Genomic DNA, 25495 nt, shown 5'->3' with positions numbered 1-25495 from the left:
GCAAGGCCCCTGATCGAAATCAAAAACCGATGCTCTATATTATGTTCTTTAGTCTAGTCTACTTGTGTGCCAAGTTATAATGAACTTTAAAAAAAACTGTGGGAGGAATGGCATTCTAAGGGAATTCTTACAATTACAAAAATTCTATTTTTAGTAATCATGGCAACACCATTTAGTGAAATCAAAAACTGATGCAATAAATCAAGTAGCATTTTGAAAAATAATTTACAGACAGCTATACAGATGGATGGACAATAGACACCTTACAATGGCATAAGCTAGCTCTTCTGATCTCTGACCAGTAAAGCTAAAACAAAATTAACTTCACTGTATGAACAACCTTTTCTCTTTAAGGTATGAAAAAATTGAAGAGGTAAAAAAAAAGTACTTCAACTAGTTCAACAATAATAATATAAAAAAAGGTTATTTAACCTAATAAAATATTGTAATTTTAGGTTGTGCCTTCTATATGAACGATTTAACTTGTAGAAGCACTACACAGAACTGTATCAACTGTTCACTGTAATGTCAAAATAATCGGATGATATTTAATGTTCTAGCCAGGAACAATCAACTGTCTGAAGTAACTGCAAAATTTACAAAGCCTCAATAATTGCCAAAATTTGACTCTTAGATGGAGTCATCTCCACTTTTAGTTTTTTTGACAGGAAATAATCTTCAATGTCATCCGATGTCTGTAATTGGCTTGTGTCACCAAAATTTTTTAGTATCCCATTTGAGATGGAAAATTTGAATGCCGCTGGATTATCAGGGAACTTGCAATTAACTTGCACTTTCATGGAACTTATCAAGTTTGATGTTCTTTGTCTCATGTTGCATACTTTGCATTTTACTGTAGGTACATTAGGATTAAAAGTTCCGACGTCTTTGTTGCACACTCCGCAAAGGGTCAGTGAGACACAAGAAACAGAATCCACCAATATAGTATCAATAACACTGACCGACTGAACTTGTGCATTGTTGATCGCCCCAATATCTGTAATTTCTTGAATTACAGTGTCAGGACATGTTGTGAGTGATTTTATGTTGTCGAAATTTCTGACTGAGACATTGCAAAAGGTGTAACTCTTCGCAAGTTCAATTTGGTTTATATGTTTATCCCAGGCACATAGCTGTATGGTATCGGAGGCATCTGAAATAGTAACATACTGTTTTTGAATGACTTCTCCAGATTTGATGGTTTGAAGAGTTGTCTCTTTTTGGTCCATGATTTTGGCTTTAACAGATACCTGTAACAGAAGTTATACAGTTAAATGTGTTAAATGTATATCATCAAAATCTAAAATATACATATCTTGCATACAAGCCAACGTTCCTGATTTAGGCGGGATTCTCCCGATTTTACCCTTTCATCCCGTTCTCCCGATCGCGAGAAAAAAATGCCCTAATTATGTTCCCCAAACGGAGTTTGGGAACATATTGTTTTTACTCTGTTTCTTACTATTATTATGTTCCCCAAACGGAGTTTGGGAACATATTGTTTTTACTCTGTTTCTTACTATTATTATTATGTTCCCCAAACGGAGTTTGGGAACATATTGTTTTTACTCGGTTTCTTATTATTATTATTATTTTTTTTTTTTTCTTATTTGTTCTCCGGTACTTTTTTGTCCGCGAGTGTTCTCAGAAACTGTTCACCAAACTAAGTTAAAACCTTTTTAGGGTAAATGGGTGTGTAGTGTAGGTGTGCGGAACGAAGGTCATTTTGCGCGCATACGCCTGCACGTGCGGGCGCGTGAAATGAGTGAAATGTCTGATATATTTAATATAGTCATACCTTTTACATTTTTTGATTAAATGATTTGAAACTCATCATGTAAGGATAGAGTAGTAGTGTAGATAATGTGATACTGTCAGATTCGCACAAACTCAAGCGCATGCACGTGTGCTTTGCTCTGATTGGCTGATACAAAAATTTCAATATCTTTTCTGTTATTTGACAAAATGCTATGAAATTTAAAACATAGGCATGCTTTAAGATGTCCTAAAAAATGATATATAACAATTGTCATGAAAACATGCGCATGCGCGTGCGCTGCAATCTGATTGGCTTAAACTTTAAATGGCTATAACTCCCTTGTTTTTCAACCAAACAAGATGGGGTTTAGAACATAGACAGACATAATGGACTGCTACAAGAAGGTATGGTCGTCATGCACATGCATGCACGTGCGTGCACGTGCGCTTTGATCTGATTGGCTGAAACAAAAATATCAATATCTTTTTCGTTTTTTGACGAAATGCTATGAAATCTTGGACATAGGCATGCATTAAAATATCCTACAATATGATATGTAACAATTTTCATAAATGCATGCACATGCACGTGCGCTGTAATCTGATTGGCTTAATCTTTAAATGGCTGTAACTCCCTTGTTCTTCACCCAAACAGGATGGGATTTGGACCTTACACAGACATAATAGACTCCTACAAGAGGGTATGGTCATCATGCACATGCACGTGCGTGCACGTGAAATTGGTAAAATTAAGAATACACCTGTATGATCGTATTTTTAATGCTTTTGGATTAAACGCTTCAATATTTAGTATATCAAGATTTCTAAATAGTGGAGACAAGATGTTATTGTCATTATGCATATGCGTTCACTTGCGCACGCGTGCTATGCTAAAATTTGAATATACTTGGTATACTTCTGGAAAAACGTTGGTAAAGTCTTAAATGCATAGAGTTTGCTTTTTTGATAAAGCTTACAGGGAATATGGCACGAAAAGGGATTTGGGGAGCGTTTGGGGAACATCTGTAACGGTTCCCGTTACAATTAGCACTAGTTATTATGTTCCCCAAACGAAGTTGGGGAACATATTGTTTTTACTCTGTTTCTTATTATTATTATTTTTCTTCTTCTTCTTCCTGGGTACTTTTTTGTCCGGGAATGATCTTGTAAACTGTTCATCCGATGTAGGTAAAACCTTGTTAGGGTTAGTAGACATCTTATGTAGATTTGCGGAATCAAGGTCATTTTGCGCGCACGTGCTTGCAAGAGCGTGCGCGTGCAACACGTGAAATGCCCAATATAATAGATACAGCCGTAACTTTTTTATTTTTTGATGAAATGCTTTGAAACTCATAATTTGATTATTTATTAGTAGTATAGACATGATGACATGGTCAAAATAGCAAGATCTCACGCGCATGCACGTGCGCTTTGCTCTGATTGGCTGAAACTAAAGTATCTATATCTTTCTTGTTTTTCGACGAAATCCTATAAAATTTTGAACATAGCCATGCATTAATATATCCTACAACATGATATATAGCATTTGTCATAAAATCACGTGCATGCACGTGCGCTGCAATCTGATTGGCTTAAACTTTAAATAGCTATAACTCCCTTGCTTTTCAACCAAACAGGATGGGATTTGGAACATAGATAGACATAAAGAACTTCTACAACATGATATGGTCGCCATGCACATGCATACACGTGCATGTACCTGCGCTGTAATCTGATTGGCTGAAACTTTAAACAGCTATAACTGCTTTGGTTTTCAACCAAACGGAGTGGTATTTAGAACATAGAGAGATATAATGGACGTCTACAAGAAGATATGGACATCATGCTCATGTATGCACGTGAGTGCACGTGAAATGTGTTAAATCAAAAATACACTTGAATAAGCGTATTTTTAAATACTTTTGGATTAACACTTTAATATTTAGTATATTAAAATGTATAGATTGTGTAGACAAAATGATATGGTCATTACGCACATGCATTCACATGCGCACGCGTGCAATGCTAAAATCTGAATGAACTTGGCGTTGTTAAAGTCTCAAATGCATAGATTTTGTCCTATTTAATGAAGCTTACAGGGAATATGGCACCAAAAGGGAGTTGGGGAGCGTTTGGGGAACATCTGTAACGGTCCCCGTTACAATTAGCACTAGTTCTTTTTTCTTCTTATTTCATCTCCGGTACTTTTTTGTCCGGGAGTGTTCTCAGAAACTGTTCACCAAACTAAGTTAAAACCTTTTTAGGGTTAATAGGTGTGTTGTGTAGGTGTGCTGAACGAAGGTCATTTTGCGCGCATACGCATGCACGTGCGGGCGCGTGAAGTGAGTGAAATGATTGATATATTTAATATAGCCATAACTTTTACATTTTTTGATGTAATGCTTTGAAACTCATTGCATGAGAATATATTAATAGTGATAATATAATGACACTGTCAAATTAGCAAGAACTCACGTGCATGCACGTGCGCTTTGCTATGATTGGCTGAAACTAAAATCTCAGTATTTCTTTTGTTTTTTGACGAAACCCTTTGAAATTTTAAACATAGTCATGTATTAGGATATTCTACAATATGATATAGAAAAAAATTCATGAAATAACGCGCATGCACGTGTGCTGCAATCTAATTGGCTGAAACTTTAAATGGCTATATCTCCTTTATTTTTTGACGAAATGCTTTGAAATTTAAAACATAGTCTTGCATTAGGATATCCTGCAATATGATATACAAACAAATTCAAGAAATCATGCGCATGGACGTGTTCTGCAATTTGATTGGTTGAAACTTTTAACGGCTATATTTCCTTTGTTTTTGATGAAATGTTTTGAAATTTCAAACATAGTCATGCATTAGGATATCCTACAATACGATATAAAAAAAAATCATGAAATCACGCGCACGCACGTGTGCTGCAATCTGATTGGCTGAAACCTGAAATCGCTATAACTCCCTTGGTTTTCAACCAAACAGGATGGGATTTAGAACCAAGATAGATATAAGGGACTCCTATAAGAAGGTATGGTCATCATGCACGTGCACACACGTGCGTGCATTTGGAACGCGTGAAATTAAAAATACACTTGAATGAGTGATTTTTAATACTTTTGGACTAAATGCTTTAATATATAGTACATTAAAATATATAGATTATTAGTGTAGACGTTATGATATGGTCATAACGCACATACATTCACATGCACACGCATGTAATGCTAAAATTTTAGAATAATTGGTATCCTTCTGCGAAAACGTTGTTAAAGTAAAAAATTCACAGAGTTTGTCTTATTTAATGAAGTTTACAGGGAATATGGCACCAAAAGGGAGTTGGGGAGCGTTTGGGGAACATCTGTAACGGTTCCCGTTAAAATTAGCACTAGTTATTATTTTTCTTCTTCCTGGGTACTTATTTGTCCGGGAGTGATCTTGTAAATTACACACCCGACTTAGGTAAAACCTTTTTAGGGTTAGTAGGCATGTTATGTAGACTTGCGGAACGAAGGTCATTTTGCGCGCACGTGCTTGCAAGAACGTGCACGTGCAACATGTGATATGACCGATTTAATTGATATAGGCGTAACTTTTTACATTTTTGATGAAATGCTTTGAAACTCATAATATAAGGATATATTAGTAGCATAGACAATATGACATGGTCAAAATCGCAACATCTCACGCGCATGCATGTGCACTTCGCTCTGATTGGCTGAAACTAAACTCTCTATATCTTTCTTGTTTTTTGACGAAATCCCTTGAAATTTTGAACATAGCCATACATTAGGATATCTTACAACATGGTATATAGCAATTATCATGAAAACACGTGCATGCACGTGCGCTGCAATCTGATTGGCTTAAACTTTAAATAGCTATAACTCCCTTGATTTTCAACCAAACAGGATGGGATGTGGAACATAGATAGATATAATGGACTTCTACAAGAAGGTATGGTCACCATGCACATGCATACACATGCGTGTACATGTGCTGCAATCTGACTGGCTGAAACTTTAAACAGCTATAACTCCCTTGGTTTTTAACCAAACGGGGTGGGATTTGAAATATAGATAGATGTAATGGACTTCAACAAGAAGGTATGGTCACCCAGCTCATGTGTGCACGTGCGTGAAATGAATAAAATAAAAAATACACTTGAAAGAGCGTATTTTTAAATACTTTTGGATTAAATACTTTAATATTTAGTATATTAAAATATATAGATTCTGTAGACAATATGACATGGTCATTATGCACATGCATTCACACGCGCACGTGCAATGCTAAAATTTGAATGAACTTGGTACACTTCTGCGTAAACGTTGTTAAAGTCTCAAATGCATAGAGTTTGTCTTATTTAATGAAGCTTACAGGGGATATGGCACCAAAAGGGAGTTGGGGAGCGTTTGGGGAACATCTGTAACGGTCCCCGTTACAATTAGCACTAGTTTGAATTATTTCCTGATTTGAAAAAAAAATCAGATTTTCTGTTTCCCTACTGTCGATTTTTTGTTAATCATGAATAGGATATCAAACTTGTTTATGCACACAGAAAAGTCCCATTGTTTATTTAGTGTGCAAGAGGAGTTAATTAGCCACAAGAAATCAATTTTTGCTTGATCGCAGGCACTGCTGTCCAGACACAGGTAGCTTATATCCTGGAGCAGTTAAGGGATTAATCTCTTCAGTTTGAAGGGGTACGCAAAGTGAAACACATAGATCAAGGGTTTAATTACTGATCATTTTATTTAAAACAAAAAATAAAGACAATTAAATGATATTCAAACAATAAAATAAGAATCCAAGAAGATCATTTTTGAAAACGAAAGTAGAAAACTTCAAAGATAGCTGCTGATTTTATCTGGTAATAATAAAAATATTGTATTGTTTGCCAGTCAAAAAAAAAATATTGAAAATAATTCAGATGAAAGCATAGTCTTGTGTTAAGTACACTGAATCGGAGTGAATCCCTTAACCCCCCTCCCCTAGATTATGCTCATATTGTTCATTGTATTTCTTTGCTACTGGTACATGTAAATACCAACATGGCACTGCCAAAGTTCATTATGTTCATAATGTAGTCTTTTACAATTTTAATTTTTCTTTGGGATCATAGGCACTGTTTGGGATGGGTGGGTGGGGCTTGTGTTAAAAAAAAACATTGTTTATTTAATTATTTCTCTAAATTGTTTTGTGTGTGAGAAAAATTATAATCATGCATTTTCTGTATAAATTTACTAACTTATAGGGAATATACCAGAAAGAAAGTAAATAAATACATGAGAGTGACAACTATTAAGCAAAGATATTAAATTTGGAAAAATAAAACTAACTTGTATGTGTTATTTGTGATGTATTAATGAGTGATCAATATTTTAAAATTTAAACAAAGTATTACATATTTTCACAATAAAATGCCGCGAATTTAAAGCTTTGAAAATTGTTTTCACGCGCAAAATCCCCCAGGGGAATTTTCAAAAGTTGGCATGTATGATCTTGAATTTTAGAAAGTTTTATAACAAAGTGTTGTCTTATATGTAGTTTTAACAAAACAGTTTACAATCTTTCGAGTAGTCATGATTGTCGCATATCTGCGGTGATTTTCTTTGATCTTTCTGTGGTGATATATCCCATATCACATATGCGATAATACTTTCCACGCCCCATCATATATCCCTGCAGTAGGCAGAAATCAGGTCAAAATTGTTTTATTGAATTTTGACACTCTCAATGAAATTTACGTCATCAGACATGCGACAAGTTGTTTACATCATAGATTGCCTCGTACTATTGGTTATATCGTTTTCATGGGGCGTGGAAATCTCGGGCGCTCCGCGCCCTCGATTTCCACGGCCCATGAAAACGATATAATCAATACTACTCGGCATCTATGATGTAACCTATACTTATTATCATTACTTTATGCTATTACAATTATAACAGGTCTGTGAGTGGCAGCCAATGCTGAATAGTAATACCTCCACCCTGGTGTGAATACAGTACACAGGGAAATTTTAGTCCCTGTTTTATTTTCGCTCCTTTCGCACTATTCTCATTTTGGGCGAATTTAAAACGGTATTCAAAAAATACAATTTCATTTCTCAAGTTAGATGATTCTAAGTCTAATAGTTATCTAATCTAATTTTTAGTTGGAAAGGATTTTTCAATATTTGGGTATAACTTTCTAAGTAAAGGTAAGAGCAACGTACTTTTCATGTGTGACACTTCTTTTTTACAAGATTGATCAGCTAACAAAGTTTAATAATCCTAAGCCAAATTGTATTTTTAAAAAATTGATTTATTTTCCCAATTATTCACTTTTTATAATTATGACTAGGGCAATACAAATTTTCTTAAATGACCTGAATCACAATGGTTGTGACCAAGATTGAACATCTAAATGGTTTTTTTAAATTGGTTGAAAAATAATCTTTTCATCTTCATATATAAATATTTATCTTTACCTCATTTCAAGTAAACTTTTGATTACAATGTTAACTTTTGATTAAAATAATGAGTTAATTTGTGAAATTTACTTCTGAAAAGCTTGTAAGGCCTTTATTTTAGATGGTTAGAATTTTGTTCTCTGGTTGCTCGTATCTAAAATGCAGTTGACGGGAAGCAACAGATATTCTAGTGGCTGACATAACTTTAAGGTCATATAAACCTGGCTTTCTTGTACTGATTGACTTGTCCACTTTTGCAAGACAAACTGGACTCCTAAAAGAAAAGTTGGTACTATAAATAACTTTACGTTTAGTGTAGAAACTTGTGCTTTACTTAGAAATACATGAAAACTGTTTTAAATGACAACAATACCAATTAGTTTTGTAAGTATAAAATATTTGAAATATATCTATAATTTAAATTGTGCTTAAGCAATATTCTAGAAAAGTAAACAAATTTCACTCAATTATGAGAAGTTTCCAAGTATTTGAGGCCTAAATAAAAATTATGTTTGTTTCCTGTAATCCGACTGACCGATTCAAATTACTCCTGGGCAGGATTTTTTTCTGCCAAGTTGCAAAACTGCAATTTTATTTTTATCAATCAGCTGATTCCATTTATTAAAAAAAAATGTCAATTGTAGTTTTTCTTGAGACATAAAATATGTCAAAACACCCAACCTACCCTATTTTTTGTACCCGACCCTAAAGTTTTTTTTATCTTTTGGGGAAAAAATTCTAAATTTTAGAAATGTCATGTTTCAAAAGTGAAAAAAAATTATATATTCTCGTTTTATTTCATAAAATATATATTTAAAATATGAACTTTCATAAAATTCCAATTGAGACATGGAATTTCACTTGGAAAGATGATATTGACCTTAGCTATCTAAGCTATGACATGTTCAATTGGTTTTGTAGTAGTTCATATATCCAAAAAATACTGTTCGAAAAAATAAAATAAAATAAAATAATTTCCCTACCTACCTACCCTATTTTTTTCTGACTGGTAGCAGGAAACAAGACTATTATTTTTTTGGCCGTATACATTCAGAACTCTCTGGATTGTTTGTAGTAAATGGACTGAGTACAAGTTATCGCCTGTGTGTGTTTTGCTACATTACAAATACATGGAATATTCTATCGTCAAACTGGATTGTAGACTGCTTTCATATTTTTTTTTAAAGAGGAGATTTTCCCATAAATTTGGTTAGAGTAAACAGAAAAAATCGGTAGGGGTAGGTGGTTACAGTCTACTAATTTTCCCCCTATCACACAAGTAGTTCCAGTTTAACAAGAGCTGTTTGTAAAACACTTATGCGCCCTTCCCCCAAATAGGAATTTTTGTAAGTCCAAAAGTTGATAACTCTTTCTACTTTTAAAGAGGCCTATAACAGCGGTTCAAATTAATGCTAACCCACTACAAAATGGGAGTAAAATTGGTGTGAAGCCATAAAATTAATAACTTGCTCGCTTGTTGTCAAAATTGCATAGGGGGCCTAATTCATTGTCCGTCCTCTTACTGAGAAACAGACATTTTCTGGTTTTGCTGGTTTTTTATTTAAATTTACAGAGAAATGAAATAAATCATAGCAGCAAGTTCCTATTGTTTGTAAATATCCTTCATGTTATCCATTAACAGTGCTAAATGATTTGTGAAATCCCTAAAATGATAGTCTTTTTCTCCTAATCCGAATGTCCTCCGTTCCTCTGTACATGGTTGATAAGTGAGAGATACTCCCAACTACATAAACACAGTCATATGAATAGCAAGTGTTTTTACTCATTTCAGATGAGATGTTACATGTAGTTAAAATACATTAACCTAGAAAATCTATTTAAGTGTCATTGTTACTTCATCAGTTGAACATGAACAAGCAAATAATATATGTACGTAACAAGGTGTACATAAAGGGGGTTACATATATTACCATGTTAAAAAAAAAATAGAAAAGTGTTGATTGAATTCAATTTTCATTCCTTTGATTAAATATTTGAATTATATATTTGATTTTTATAAAGTAAGAACTCCAATTTTGAAGAAATGTATTTGACTGTACATATTTTTTATTTGTATCAACCTTTGTCCCAGTGTCTATTAAGTTTTTTTTTAAATCACAGACTGTGGGTAACAAAGAAGAAAGTTCACGTTGGTTCATTTTTGGCCCTGTGAATTTCTGATAAATAAGTACTCAGTTTTTGTTAAAAATACGTTATATTTCACTTGGACCCTTGGTGACTTCATAACAAATAAAAATGATGTAATTTTTTCTCTTGTCTATGTATAATGACGTCGTGAATTTCGTCATTTTTCTCAGATCTTGTAAATTTCGTTAAAAATGCCCCTAAATTGAAGCTGATTTTTAATATTTTGCATAGCCCCCAACCTGTGATCTAAAATATTGAATTATAAAATGAAAGAACTGTTTCAGAAGATTCTAATCCATGAAAGAATTTTTGGATCGCAGGGTGGGCTCATATTTTTATCAAAAGTTCAAGATTCTCAATTTCACCCATTTTCTTCAAAAATCAAGAATATTGCAGTTTCACAACGCTTGAGTTTTCACATTTGGACTCTCAGAGGAAAGTTTTTTATAGGAAATGAAAGCACTAAGTCTCTACTTTATGTAAATGATCGAAATAGGACTTAAGGAATTGGTTGTTTAATTAGTATATTGACAGGGCCGTTTTATGGAGTACGTGAATCTTCCTCTTTAGCAGTGGAGTGGAATCCTAAATCTGAAATATGAGGAACCCACATGGTTCGTGGAAATTTCAGTTAATTTTAAACCCTGCTGATATTTACTGATCTTTGCCAACCAAGGGTTTTCGGTCTGCAGCGCTCCCCATAATGCGAAAATGATATTTACCCTTTCCTCAAAGACTTCAAGAGAAAGTGAAAAAGTAGGGTAACTAGGGGTTATTTATTTGCTATGTCATAACAGAACTTGCAAATTGCAGACGACGTGATAATTTTTGGACTTGTTCAAGTTGAGTTGGTGTTACTCAGTGCCATGTTGCAGGTAAAGTTGAGCTGGTGTAATTTTTATGAATGATTCTTTCTATTATAAAGGAATGTATAGCAAAATAATCGGTTGTCTATGTCCAGGTAATCATTCATTGGCTTCAATATGGTGACCGACGGGAAGTACGAAGTAACTCTTTCTGAATTCACGCCTATCGGAAACTATACCATAAACAAAACTCAAAGCCGATTGAAAAACGTTGAGAAATATGTAGTACAACAAAATTAGCCGTTAAAAACAAAATTATTGAAAATAACATGCTTACTTGGATTTCTGCATTTCTGTCATCATTGCGTTGTATTCTGGAACAAAACAAACCATGTCACTGTATTTTTCATGGTCTTGAAAGATGGCATTGAAATACTTGTTGTTGTTCCTAGATAATTTTATGGGGGTAACACTGTGTATGTAACCTACAATTTCCCCCGAAGGTTCCTCGTCAAGCTTTGGTCTTTTTGGTGCGGACATTTTGGCGGCAATGTAAGCGTCTGTAGGAAGTTCATCTGGAGCATGCCCAATAGGTAAGTTCCTGTCAATCGGCAATCCTCGGCTGACTCCGCTACGCTCTATTCAAACATACCTTGCCTGGTTTCCAACGGTTTCCGAAAGGCCTCGGGAACCAGACTACATGCGTTTTGATGAGTTATCGTTCGTGTTAGGCTGATTTTCCACGATGAATTCCAAATAAATATTTATTGAATTACAGACTATTAATTAGAGAACTATATGAACTGAACAATCTACAAAATATCCAACAGATGAAATCTGTTTAACCAATTCTTAATGAAAAATTATTTATCTTTTTTTTTTATTTTGTACGGCATATTTAAAAAGAATAAAAGTGGTAGGGGGAGAGGGGGGGGGGGGTATGATTTGAAGCGATAACTATATGTAACCATTATCCATAGTGATATATACACATATGTCACAAGTGCCGTTTTAACCATGCAAGTGTCATTTTCACCAAAGGCCCTTTTTACTAATTATGTGTTGTTTTGCATATTATACAAGGTCACTATATAGTAGGTGCCGTTTTCACCAAGTGATTAATTGAGCAAATTTTGTTTAAACACCTCATGAGGATGCCAGACTCTATTTAAATTATATGATTGATTAAGAATTTGCAGTTTTCAAGAAGATTTTTAATGATTTTTTTCTATTTATTAATTTGCCCACTCTACCCTTTGGGTCAAAATGTGTACACAAACTTTAATTTACACTACCTGGGCATGCATGCTTTCATTTAAATATGATCAATCATGACTTTGCTTTCATGGGGAGGAAGTTTTTCCTATGAATTTCTCTGTTAAACTTTGATCGCTCACTTATGGCTTATTCCTCACCCGGGATCATGATTGAATGCAATCTACACCTTTTGCAGGTGCTTACATAATTTGAATTCCTTTCACTGAAGGATTGGTTTAAAACTGGCTTAGAACTTTGTTCTTGAGAAGGAAATGCAGAGAATTTGAAAAGTTTATGACGATGGCATTGATAACTTTAGGCAACAAACAAATTTCGATCATAAAAACTCATTTGAATCTTTTGCTCAGGTGAGCTAATAAAAAAAAATAGGAGCAAGATTTTAGCTTTATTGCTTTACAAAATTCAACACATTTTATGAAAATTGATCAGACAATAGGTAAAAGCTAGAATTAAAAACTAAGAAGCGTTAATAAAAATAAGATATCGGTATATATAAACACTATGATTTGGAATTTTGAAATATGCATGTACATGTATACTAGATAGTATATGAAAATGGATTGTGAATTCAATTCTAAATAACTTCAACAGACATATATGAGTATAAATTATGCAATATGAAAACATTTTTATGATAGAAATGCAAAATTTTCACACAATAAAATTACATGTTTATGTAGATGCGATATATTTTGAAACATGCAAAATGTAACTGAAAACGTATAATTTATTGAAGTTCACTTAACAGTGAAACTTTCCTATATATACGAAAGCGAAAAATGGAAAGATTACAAAGTGAAAAATATATATGATTATCAACATACTCTGACTATAAATATGAACTATTATTATAGCTTAAGAACTTTATAGAAATGCATTTCTTAATTTGGAATACCTGCAGGAATCAGATTATAACAAAAATCAACTCAAAATTGTAAATTTCAAAAGGATATAACATCTTTTTGCAATATTGAATTCAATTTTACAGACCAGTCATGAGAAATTGTAGTGATCCACTTTTTTCCCCTTTCTTGTATATAAACAAAGAACTGGAATGTTACAAAGAGGTGGGTTTACCTCCCTTTACGGGCTGTCCATTGACCCCCTCTTTTCATACTTACCTAAATATAAGTGTTTAATATATATTTGATTCTCATTAGATGATTAAATCGTGGTCACAAATAAAAAAAATCTCAATCCTGGAGTATATCAATGTAAAAAGAATTTCCAACGAATATGGAGTTAATTAAAATTAGCAATAGAATTCAGAATGAGTTGTCAGTTATTACTCTCTGAGTATACAGGTTGTTTTTCTATTCTACACAAGTAACTAGTAATCTAAGCAAATGTTCAAACTTCTGAATGTTTTAAAATACAGAAATACAATAAACTTAACAACACATCAGAAAAGATAATCAAATGAAAGTAATCATTTGAAAAATATGAAATACACTGTATTCATTTACAAGTTCACTTAATAGTAAATCTTTCCTATAAATAACGAAAGCGAAAATTGGAAAGATTGCAACTGAAGTGAATGATTATATGATGATCAACAGACTCTGACTTTGAATATCAACTACATGTACTATATTAAAAGAATTTTTCATAAGTAACATTTAATTAGAGTACCTGCAGGAATCAGAGTACCTAAACTTGATGGTAATATTCCAAAATGGAATGATTAAGATTGTTTTTGCAAACTGCAATCAATAATTTTGAATTTAAAGACCAGTCATGAGAAATTATAGTGATCCACCTTTTCCTCTCTTTTGAGAAAAATTGTAATGTTATAAAGAGGTAGGTTCACCTCCCTTTACGGGCTGGCCATTGACCCACTCTTTTCATACTTACCTGGGTATAATTGTTTAATATATAGTTGATTCTCATTAGATTATAATATAATGGTGGTCACATATTAAATATCTCAATGCTGGAGAAAATTAACCATCAATTAATATGGGGTTAACTGAAATCAGCAATATACTAGTAACATGAGTTGTCAGTTTCCCTTTTCTACACAGGTAACTAAAGCTAGTAAAAGTAAATGTTTAAAGCAATTTCTGAATGTTCTGAAATACAAAAATACAATAAACTTAACATTTTAAGTCAAAAAAATCAAAAAGATAAATAATCAAGTCAATATATTATAACACATTTAAGTTTGATATATACAATGAACATTATTTAAAAACAAAATGATGCAAATGATATATATAAAATCTCAAACTGAGCTGTGCTTTCAAAATGTATCAAATTCTAATTCAGCTACAAGTCTAAATAAAATAAAAATAAATAAGTATGGTGGATGGTCATGAGCATTAAACTAATTTCTGAAAGCTTTGTATTAAAAATCATAGATAATGGTTTTAAATATAGTATGTGAACATTTGCAAGTATTTCATTTTCAGGTGCATCTATTGGTTAATTTGTTGACCACCCGGCCTGTTTAAAGCCTCAGCAATTGTGATACATGTATATACAATACTGCATGAGGTTGATTATAAAGTAATTACATAAAGACTTGAATTACATGTATGATAAGAATATTGACATGCACTGCAATTGTTATAACTGGGAATTGCTCTGAAAAAATATATTAATTCATGTACACTGTAAAAGTTTATACTCTCATGTACTCTAGTATTGTTCTGCAGGGAATAAATGGCAAAATTTAGACACAGTACTAACATTAATAAACTTACAATAATAAATTCTATACAGCAAGTTTTTCATGAACAGAAAATATTCGGGGAATTTACTTCATAAAACTATAGAATACAGTATTAAACATATATCAAAGATACCAATTACTTGATGCAAGTGTAATACAGTGTATATATTTCTAGTACAACTCTAATCATTATATTTAGCAGAACTCATTAATTTCTTTAAATTAAACTTTGTAAACAATTCATGTAATCTTAAAATTTTCCTGTATATTCAAAATACCAAGTTCATGGTATTCATGTATCATTAAAGAATCTAAACAGTAAGGTTAAAACTAACTCACAAACATCAATACAGTATATACATGATTTATAAATATTAACAAATAATACAATGATTATCATTTTTTTGACATGAATAATTGTCATTGATGGTACATGAATTTTCCTTAATATGCAACTTTCAATTATTTTGTACATTAATTAATTGTTTGTTGAAAATAAATCCACAATAAAAAGTCATAATGAAGGATTCCTGTTTAGACCAATTGATTTGTGATCATTAATAATGCAAATTATTTAGGCTATTCCATGCCTGCATATTAAAATAGTATCAAGTATACATATGCCTTAAAACAAACAACATTTTGCATCATGTAATTGGTGTTTTAAGATACTGTATACAGGGAAATATTCGCCCCGTTTCATTTTTTTCCCCTGTCATCCATCTTAGAGCTAAACAATTTTAAAACAGGGTAAATTAAAAGAACACAGTGTGATTTCTTCAATAAAACTGTGACTGTGGAAAATTTAAAACGTTGCAAAATTGGGAGAAAGGGTGAAAATAACAAAGCCAGGGCGAATATAACCCTGTATACAGTAATCAATGTACCAAATGTCACTAAGTGACACTGACACATTGGTAGGTGGGAGAGGGGACAAGATGACGTATCTCCCCCAAATAAGTACTCATGCGTCCCTTATATCATATTTATAAAGTACAGTAGACAATTTTGTGGTCTGACCAATATGCCTCAATCACATCAGTTTCACAATGAGGGAAGTTTGTGAAAATCAAATCAAGTTGTGAACCTAAATCATGAATTACCTTTTTTACCAATTGTGTGCATTCTAAATTCAACTTCATAAAGTTCAGAAATTCTTTGTGACCTGTAAACAAATCAAAATTGAAATCTCCAAGTATTATCAATTTTTTCTCTGTGTCTACAAAAGGTTTTAAGTGCAACATAATTTCACGTTCAAATTCTTTAAAAGGACATGCTGGGAACTTGTAGAAAACAACTATCTGCACTTCTCCAAAGTCTCTGAAATTTATTAAAGCTATGATGAACTCGAGCAAATTGTTGCTGAATTTTGAGATACACGTCATCAAATGGTCCTGTTTAACATATAATGCTGTTCCATGATGAGGACGATTGCTGTCACTTCTCTTTTCATGATTAAACAAAGTCAAGTAACCTTCCATCATAAAATTCTGTTCATCATTGATGGTTAATCTTGTTTCTGAAAAACCAGTAACATCTGATGCTACAACAGTGGGTTCATTTTTAATTTCATTGAAATGTTTGTGAAGAGATCTTGCATTATTAAACATAATTTTTAATTTGTTCTGCTCTGTTTTGTACAATGGAAGATAACACAGTTTTAGAGGTGCTTCCTTCCTCATTCTTTCCATTTCTTCTACAACTTTTTCATCCACAGTTAATGCTTGCTCATTGAAATTCAAAATATGCAACTTGTCAACAGATCTAACTCTACTAAGAGCTACATAATGAATGTGGGGTGTTTTCCTTATCCTTGACTGAGACAAATCTACTACAATTTCATCAACAGTGCAGTCCTGCGCCTTATGAATCGTCTTACCAGCAGCTGGTCTTAAAGGAAACTGTATTCTTTGATATGTAGTTGAATTAAAAACAAAAGATCGCTGACAGTCAAATATTGGTGTCCAATCAGCCATAACATCATCATGGAAAAGGTGTCTGTATTTCTGTCGAGCAATTCTCCATACTGCAGAATCAAAAAACTTCACCCACACTATACTTGGCCTTGATACACCAGATAATCTGTTTTCAACAAGAAATACAGTACATGATGAACCATTTGTCAAGCCATCAGTAACATCAATATTAGCTATAATGTCATATATCATTCCAATGGCTAGAGTTAGTCTTGTCATGAGATTTGCAGTTTTGCTAACATCATCTTGATTTTGCAATGATCTGAGTAGTCGGTCTTTCACAGACTTACTGTGGTCTTGGAGGACACTGTCAACAGCTTTCACAATGACTTTTTCACCAGGAAGTTGCTCTATAAGTTTATTGTTATATTCATCTACTTTGGCATTCATTGTGAAAAGATGGGGAGCATTGTGTGGATAATTTGGACTATTCTCAGCAATGATGCACTTGCGAATTATCTGTAAGTCCCCAGAAGTCATCTCATTGTGACGAAGACGGTTCAAAAGCTGTGCAAATGCTAAATCGTCCTTTTGTCGCATTACTTCATTCAACTCAAATAAGGTTAAGTTTTCTTTCCAAAGATTACATGCAAGTGCTTGGGCATTTTGTTTTAAATCCTGAAAAATCCATCACTCTCAGTATCAGATCCAATGTCTTCATTTTCTGACTGGTGTGTCTCATCATCATTTGTTTCCATTTCAGACAGCTGAGTTACATTTTCTTTTGGGAAAACTACATCTATCTGTGAGACATAGTCAGCTAAACACCAGTTTTCAAGTTGTTTTGGACGTTTTGCACACCTTTTGACAATGTTACTGCATTCTATGTCTGTGGAGTTAGCATTCAACTTTTCAAGTTCTGAATCAGGTTTGACAAGTATTACACGGTCATCAACTGGAGATGTGTTTATAAACATTACATCTCTTGATGCCTTTGTAAGTGGCATTTGCAAAACCAGATATGCTGCTTCTTGTGCTCCAACTTCAACACTGTTAAGAAATTGATTTCCAATGTGTCTAACTTGTCTCTTAATGTCAAGATTGCCCTCTCTTGCTTCTTTTGCAGTACTTCTCAGAAGATCGCTCATTCCTCTTTGGGATTTACTTTTGTATGAGACAATATACATTGCACAGGCATATGGGTCCAATACATACTGAATGTCAATATTAGCTGCCCATGCATGAAGAAGAGTACTGTTGTAAGCATTCACTCTAAGGTCACAGGGTTTATGCTTTAGAAATACTTTGGGTCCTCTCAATGAACTTCTGATGCATTTGATATAATCATCTTCAGATAGTTGTAATACATCCTGCAAAAACTCTTGGAAACTAAAGCTTAGATCACAACCATTCTTAAATTCATTCATTTTGTCTTGCATAGCTTTATGCATCTTCTTGTATTTCTCGACTTCAATGTCCAAAGGTTCTAATATCATTGTAGTTTTGAGTGGTGGGAGTGGAAATCCAAATCTACAAACAGCCTTTCCTCTTTTTTTGCATGTTTGCGAGTGTTTATGCACCTGTAATTCTAGCATAGTGTCATCTGCATTTCTTTCACATTTTAAGTAGCTATCAACAAATGCAACTATTTCCTTTTCATCATTTTCTAAGTATTTTGGAGCATTTTCAATCCAAACAATCATGTGAACATGTGGTGATCCCCTTTGTTGAAATTCAACCCTATAGAAGAAGTTCTGTACCCTGCCAATAGGATGATGATCACTCTTCAGAACAGTATTCAAAAAAGTACGAAAACGATGATCAAAATACCTTGTACATGTAATTGGGTCTTTCTGAACTAACTTTGATTTTTCAGTCCATGTCATGCTCTCAATTTCAGAATCTGTGTACTCTCTGTCATCATTTAAAAGTCCTAATGCCCTTATCAGATCATTCCAACGTGTATCTGCAGCAGAAAATGACATAAACCAAGTTGGTAGACCAAGCTGTCGGATCATTGCAAAAATATCTTTTTTTCTTGTTTCAAGATATGGAGGAGAATTTCTCAACTGTTTGAATACATAAAATCCCTCATCGTGTCTAACAATGTTGTTAATTTGATCAGGATTTCTAATTTCATTTGCAGTAAAGGTTTTCCCCTTTGTTTTGCATTTTCTAAGAGCTAAATTGCATTTGTCTGTTACCTGTTTTAGTTGAATCTTTTTCAATTTGAAAAACAAATTTGGTACAGACTGAGCAGCATGTCTATCAACACTTCGTAATTCCCACTTAGCAATATCAGCATATGATACAGGTACTTGACGCTGATTGTTTTCTACTCTTCTTTTACCACAAAATATTGTTGGAAATGACAAATACTCAGCCAGTTGATCTTGATACAAACTAAGTGGACGCTGTCTCTCTCCTGGAGCAAATGTGAAGATCTGATTCATATCATGAGTCACTGTCTAGAAGTGTATCACAATTTCCATCCTTACCACTATCAACTTCACAGAATTCATCAGAGTCTGATTCATCTGATTGGTCACGCAATGTTGAATCTTCATTGGTGTGACCCTCTATAAACTCTCTCATTAATTCGCTTGCTGAATTGGTAACTTCATGGAACCAGTTATCATCTATGTTTATATTTGAATTCTGATAATATTCACAGTTTTTCATTAACCAATGTAAAGCACTCAGAACCTTTGTAGGTCGAATATTTTCATGAGAATAAGAGTGCTGAAAAGATAGTTTTCTTTTTAACTTCACAGGTATTGTGATATTTTCATCGTCTCCTAGGAAGACTACTGATTGTTGGTTGTATGTCAACTGGCACATTTACAACATTTCCTTTTACAGAAAACTGCCCTCCTCTTGGTAATTCTCTTATCTGCATGAAAGGAATTCTTAAGGATACAAGTCTTTCTTCCAATGGTAACAAATTAAGTTCATTTGGTTTTTGTATCCATGTCATTCCATTAGCAAAAGAGAGTTTTGGAGTTCGACTTTCTTTTAAGCATGAATTGCAGGTGTTGCAAATCCATTCCTGCCCATTTACAGACTTTGTATTAGTAAGATACTTTCTTCTGATTTCAGCATCCAACAAAACATTATTGACATTTGAAACACTTTCATGAAACCATGTCTGTTGGCAACATGTGCAGACAAATACAGGACCCAATTTTACATTGTTGTGAAAATTGTCAACACATTCCGCTGTATCAACTCCAAATTTACTTTTTCTGTATCTTTGTTTTTCATTTTCAATATAGTCCAAATTCTCCCGTGAGTGTGCTTTTGATTGTTTTGCAGCAATATTTTCTGATGTTCTATATTCTTCATTTTTTCTTTTTTCTGTCATCTTCAATCTCTCTTTTTCTAACTGGTTTGAATTTTGTCTCATTTCCCTTTTCTTTATTAAATCTCTTATTTGCTCATCATGCCTGTTCTCTTCTTCTTGTTTTTTAATTTTCTTACTGTCTCTTTCTTTGTCTTTAAGGTTTCGTCAAAGGTCAACATGACTAAAAAATTATTTTTACAATAGCTCCAAAACTATGTGTGGTATAAAGTCAAAATGTTTACAGTTTATAAATATATCATTGATTAATAGATAGAAAGTGTCGCTTGATAACAAATATTTTTAAAAAGATATTTTTTAAGACAAATTGTATCAGAAAATGTGCATATTTACAGAAAAATGCACCTGCTTAATTATGTCTTTTTTGTGAAAACTATCATTGCAGAAATAATATATGGTTATCATTGAAGGGCAAGTTGGACGTGAATGGTCTCTGAAAGGCTGTTATTGAAAGCATGACATGTAAAAAGACAAGACCCCTATAAATTACGCCATTTGCAATGTACTTTCACTTTCAAGTCTTAACATTTGGACAAAATAAACAGGGAAAACAACTTTTCAGAGGCTATCCAAGTCCAACTTGCTCTTCATTGATAAACATATTTTGTTTCTGCAATAATGGTTTTCACTAAGAGCGCGGAATTAATTAGGTGTATTTTTTTTAAATATATGCATTTTTAAGAAGAATTTTTCTCAATTAATATTTTTTCCAAGTATTTTTTTATCAACTGATACTTTCTATCTATTTATCAATGATATATTTATAAACCGTAAAAGTTTTAACTTTATACCCCACATAGTTTTGGGGCTATTGAAAAAATAAATTTTTGGACATGTTGACCTTTGACGAAACCTTAAACTCTGCATTCTGTCTTTTGTTTCTCAAACTGTCTCTTTCCTTGTCTTTAAACTATGGATCTTGTCGTTTGTTTCTCTTGCTGTCTCTTTCTTTTCCTTTGTACTCTGAATCTTGTTGCTTGTTTCTCATACTGTCTCTTTCCTTGTCTTTAAACTCGGGATCTTGTCGTTTGTTTCTCTTACTGTCTCTTTCTTTTCCTTTATACTCTGATTCTTGTCGCTTGTTTCTCATAATGTCTCTTTCCTTGTCTTTCAACTCTGGATCTTGTCGTTTGTTTCTCTTGCTGTCTCTTTCTTTTCCTTTATACTCTGAATCTTGTCGCTTGTTTCTCATACTGTCTCTTTCCTTGTCTTTAAACTCTGGATCTTGTCGTTTGTTTCTCTTACTGTCCCTTTCTTTTTCTTTAAACTCTGGATCCTGTCTCTTGTTTCTCATACTGTCTCTTTCCTTGTCTTTAAACTCTGGATCTTGTCTTTTGTTTCTCTTACTGTCCCTTTCTTTTTCTTTAAACTCTGGATCTTGTCTCTTGTTTCTCTTACTGCCCCTTTCTTTTCCTTTAAACTCTGGATCTTGTCTCTTGTTTCTCATATATTCTCTCATGTAATCTTTTTTATCTTTCTTTATCTCTGTTGTTTTTAAGTGATCAGTTTTACTACTAACAGATTGTTTGTTTGTGAAAGCAGTTGTTGTTGACTGATCTAATCTACAATATTGATCTACACTTTGATTATTGCTAGGGAAACTATGAATAAGTGTTTGAAAGGCAACAGGCATCACTTCAAATTCAGTTGCAAATTCAATGTGCATACTTTCATACATTGCATACAGAAACCCTACCAAATCATCTAAGCAGCAACTGTGTCTCATCACAGACTTTCCATCACAATCGGATAACCCATTTTTGCCATGAGAATGCGAGTCAAAAAAATAAAAATCATTGTCTGAAGCTTTGTACAGTGCTGAACATATCGAGCCAATCATTATTAATACATATCTAGATAACCCCAACGCTTGTTGAAGACATTCGTGTAGACTTTGAATTTGATTTTTTTTATCATCCGTAACCAATAAGCCAAACAATGTTTCAAACTTATCAACCATGTGGTGATTTTCACCAGAATCAATATGAGTTGGTAATTCATCGAACATCAGTAATCTGCTTTTCAGTTTTCCAGCACTCTGAAGATTCTTCACAACTGTGTTGTACAAATTATCTCCCTTGAGCAGAGTCTGATCTAAAAAGGAACTAGTGAATGAAAAATTTTCATATGAATTTGACAACATCATAAGTGAATTGCATGTACACTGATTACCTCTTGAAAATTATGAAAATCTCCTGCTTCCCTGATGGAAAGATCCAAATACCAGATTATCTGAATTCTGATGCATACAATTACCTTGCAGTGCATGTGTTGTTTCATTTGGAATATTGTTCATTGTAAATTGAGTAATATTCTGAGTTGTAATCTGAGATATATTCTGAGTAAGCAACTGAGATGAATTCTGAGTAATAATCTGAGATAAATTCTGATTTAAAGTGGTCTCAGGGAGAGCCGCAGAGACCACTGTCACAGGGGTGGTAGAGATCACCCCTGCCGGTACAGATGTCATAGGTGTTAGGACGTGGCCTACACCCAGAGGCACAGATGGTTGGACGTGGCCAACATCTATGGGGTACTTGTCACCCACATCTGCCTTACAAGATTTCGTCTTCTTCACAGCAGCTTTCTTCCAAGTCTTCTTCCTAGGCATTCTGTAATCTACAAAAAATATTAAAATGTTATAATCTATACTTTAAGGGATTGATTAGAGTAGGGCATACTTGATACATACACACATTCTCAAATTAATAATGCTGCCATCACTGACACTTTCAAAATTATATGCAAAACATATGCCAACATTCATTGAAAGAGGGTCCTTAGGAAGAGACCATATAAACGGAGGTTCTGTGTTGCAGTAGGTGTTGGCATTAAAAAGATCTCTCCCTGCTCAATGGCCCCTAGTGCTCAGTACAGGACAAAATTTGCAGCTCCCCACCGGCAAGTGGTGGCTTATACGAGTGAAAAATTCTTGGACGTTCAACAATATATAATTTAGGGATGTCAACGAATATTCGAATATTCGAATATTCATTCGATGAGTTGATATTCGAATATAAATTTATGATTCGAATATTCGTTTTTAAGTATACAAGCATTAAAAAGAGAGAAAAACCTGGCAAGTTTTATTAGAAATTGAATAAAGTTTGTACAAAATTTTAAAAAACCACTCCTCTTGGATTACCTTAGGTGTGAAGAGTGTATCTATTACAGTAATTTATTTATTTGTTCACTTAATTAGTAGTATAGCTTTCAGTACTTACAATCAGCTTGTATTGTTGTGCAACATAGTTTTACAGTAAACACACAGACCCCTTGTTTATGTAAATATCATTAAAAATCATTATCAGGAAATCATAATTAGCGAAAAGTAATTGCTTTTAATATTTCACCATTAGATAATTGTTCTGTTTGGTATGAATTTGTAGGAGTTATCAGTGTAGACTTTAGTAAGACGATCAATTCATCTGGAACATACTAAAGAATCTTTTTAATTTTCTAACAATTATTACATTTGGGATGTATACTATTCAATATTTCTTTTAAAAATATAATTGCAGTGTATTTACTGAACTCCACATGAGTTTTTATTCCAAATAATGGCATAAACTCTTCACTACTTGACAGGAGAGTGAAGATATAAATTTGATAATGCAAGATGTATTTATTTTATCGAATATTCGAATATATTCGAATACTCCTATCGAATATTCGAATATCAATTATTGACAATTTTGACATCCCTAATATAATTTAAAGAGGGATGCATGTTACATGTAATTTGTTAACCATTTTCACATTAAACTTACCTTTAAGATGTGTCACACATTTCCAGAAATTATATATACCAGATAAATGTATCCAACATTTACTGGCAAACAGTTTTGGTGTAATCATCCAAATTCCAAATTACACACATGTACCTAACTATTATGGTACAACCCCCGGGGGCCATGATGTTAACAATTTAGAATCATTTTCATGAAATTTGACTTTTTTTTGGGGGGGGGGGGGGTAAATTTTGAAGGAAAAAGCTCTACTGTTTGGAGACTTATAACAAAGACCCTTGGATTTGATAAAAGTTACTGCTTCTTAAAAGTGCATCAAAACTCAATATTTAAAAGTCATGACAAAGATTATCATATTGCATAATCGCACTCCAAAACGTCTTGTCACAATGCACAATGACATGTGAAAAAAAAAATATGTGCATATACAAATATTGTCAAATAAACAAGAAATTGATATTGGATTTATACAAAAATGAGTCCCACCATATTGTAAACCTAAACAAAGAGCTTGCTGAAATTTCAACCATTGTGATGAGCAGTGCTGAGAAAACTGTTACAAAAATATTTTGTGTATGGTATGAACAGATAATCAGGAAACTAAAATCAGATTTAAACTAGAACTGTCCAATAGGGACAAATACCCCCCGCTGGGTTTTTTCAGAGAAGGTGCCAATTCAAAAATACTTTATGGATCTAGAGGTGTTCACTATTTACTTACAACAATTTGCAGTAAAATATAAGTGCTCATTATGTTTCTTAATGAGTGAAACAAAAGTGCAACCAAATGAAACATCAATACTAATACATTGTAATTCAATCGTAACATTTTTTTTATTTCTGCATTAAAAAAATTTATTACAATTATGTGTCATGACACTCTGCAAACTAATTGTTGAAAAAAATCATTATACAAAATCAAATTAATCTTGATATATCAAATTCATTTTGAAAATAAAAAGCTGGTCATCCAGTAATGAAGTGCTTTGACAGACAATAAATTACAATTAAGAGAATAAGAGAAGAGAGATCTTTAATTCTTGTGCCTTATTCCCTGGAGATTTGATAACACACACACACACTTGATAAGAGATATGCCTTAACAACCTCCAACACCAAACTCATTAATTTATCTTTAACTGGATGCTTGTCCAGTCATTATTCCCAAGAGACAAATGAATTTACATTATCTTCTGTGTAATGTAAAAATTGTTTTTAACACTTGATGATGTTTCCTTTTTTTAGTTTTAATGAGTTGTTGTAAGCTGTACTACCCGGTAGTTCACATTTTTGTACAGATATTCTAGATTCTATCTCTCATACCTTATAAATGAGCCCAAAAT

At 33.1% G+C, this 25495-nt stretch overlaps 1 protein-coding gene and 1 pseudogene across 1 annotated transcript; both read right to left on the bottom strand.

Annotated features, from left to right (window-relative positions):
- Positions 1 to 596: 596 nt before the first annotated feature.
- LOC134235643 (uncharacterized) lies at positions 597 to 11714 on the bottom strand (annotated as a pseudogene).
- A 9599-nt stretch (positions 11715 to 21313) lies between these two features.
- LOC134235637 (serine/threonine-protein kinase fray2-like) lies at positions 21314 to 23014 on the bottom strand. Its single transcript, XM_062717769.1, has 3 exons — positions 22660 to 23014; positions 22378 to 22497; positions 21314 to 21621 (listed from the first exon to the last, which is right to left on the bottom strand). The coding sequence occupies exons 1-3, from the start codon at positions 23012 to 23014 to the stop codon at positions 21314 to 21316; spliced, it is 783 nt and encodes a 260-aa protein (XP_062573753.1).
- Between the last annotated feature and the right edge of the window lie 2481 nt (positions 23015 to 25495).

Source organism: Saccostrea cucullata, unplaced genomic scaffold, assembly GCF_032062105.1.
Source record: "Saccostrea cucullata isolate Sc308-1 unplaced genomic scaffold, CSIRO_AGI_Scuc_v1 ctg3485, whole genome shotgun sequence".
Taxonomy (NCBI): Eukaryota; Metazoa; Mollusca; class Bivalvia; order Ostreida; family Ostreidae; genus Saccostrea; species Saccostrea cuccullata.
Note: the sequence above shows the minus strand (reverse complement) of the source record. Positions and strands in the feature narration are given on the sequence as shown.

Excerpts from the sequence above, each read along its gene's own strand:
- LOC134235637 (XM_062717769.1), bottom strand. The coding sequence starts at position 23,014 with ATGCCTAGGAAGAAGACTTGGAAGAAAGCTGCTGTGAAGAAGACGAAA. Across the intron at positions 22,498-22,659 it reads AACAACACATGCACTGCAAG|ATCAGACTCTGCTCAAGGGA; the intron begins GTAATTGTATGC and ends GTTCCTTTTTAG. Across the intron at positions 21,622-22,377 it reads ACCAACTCATATTGATTCTG|AGTTTAAAGACAAGGAAAGA; the intron begins GTGAAAATCACC and ends GACAAGATCCAG.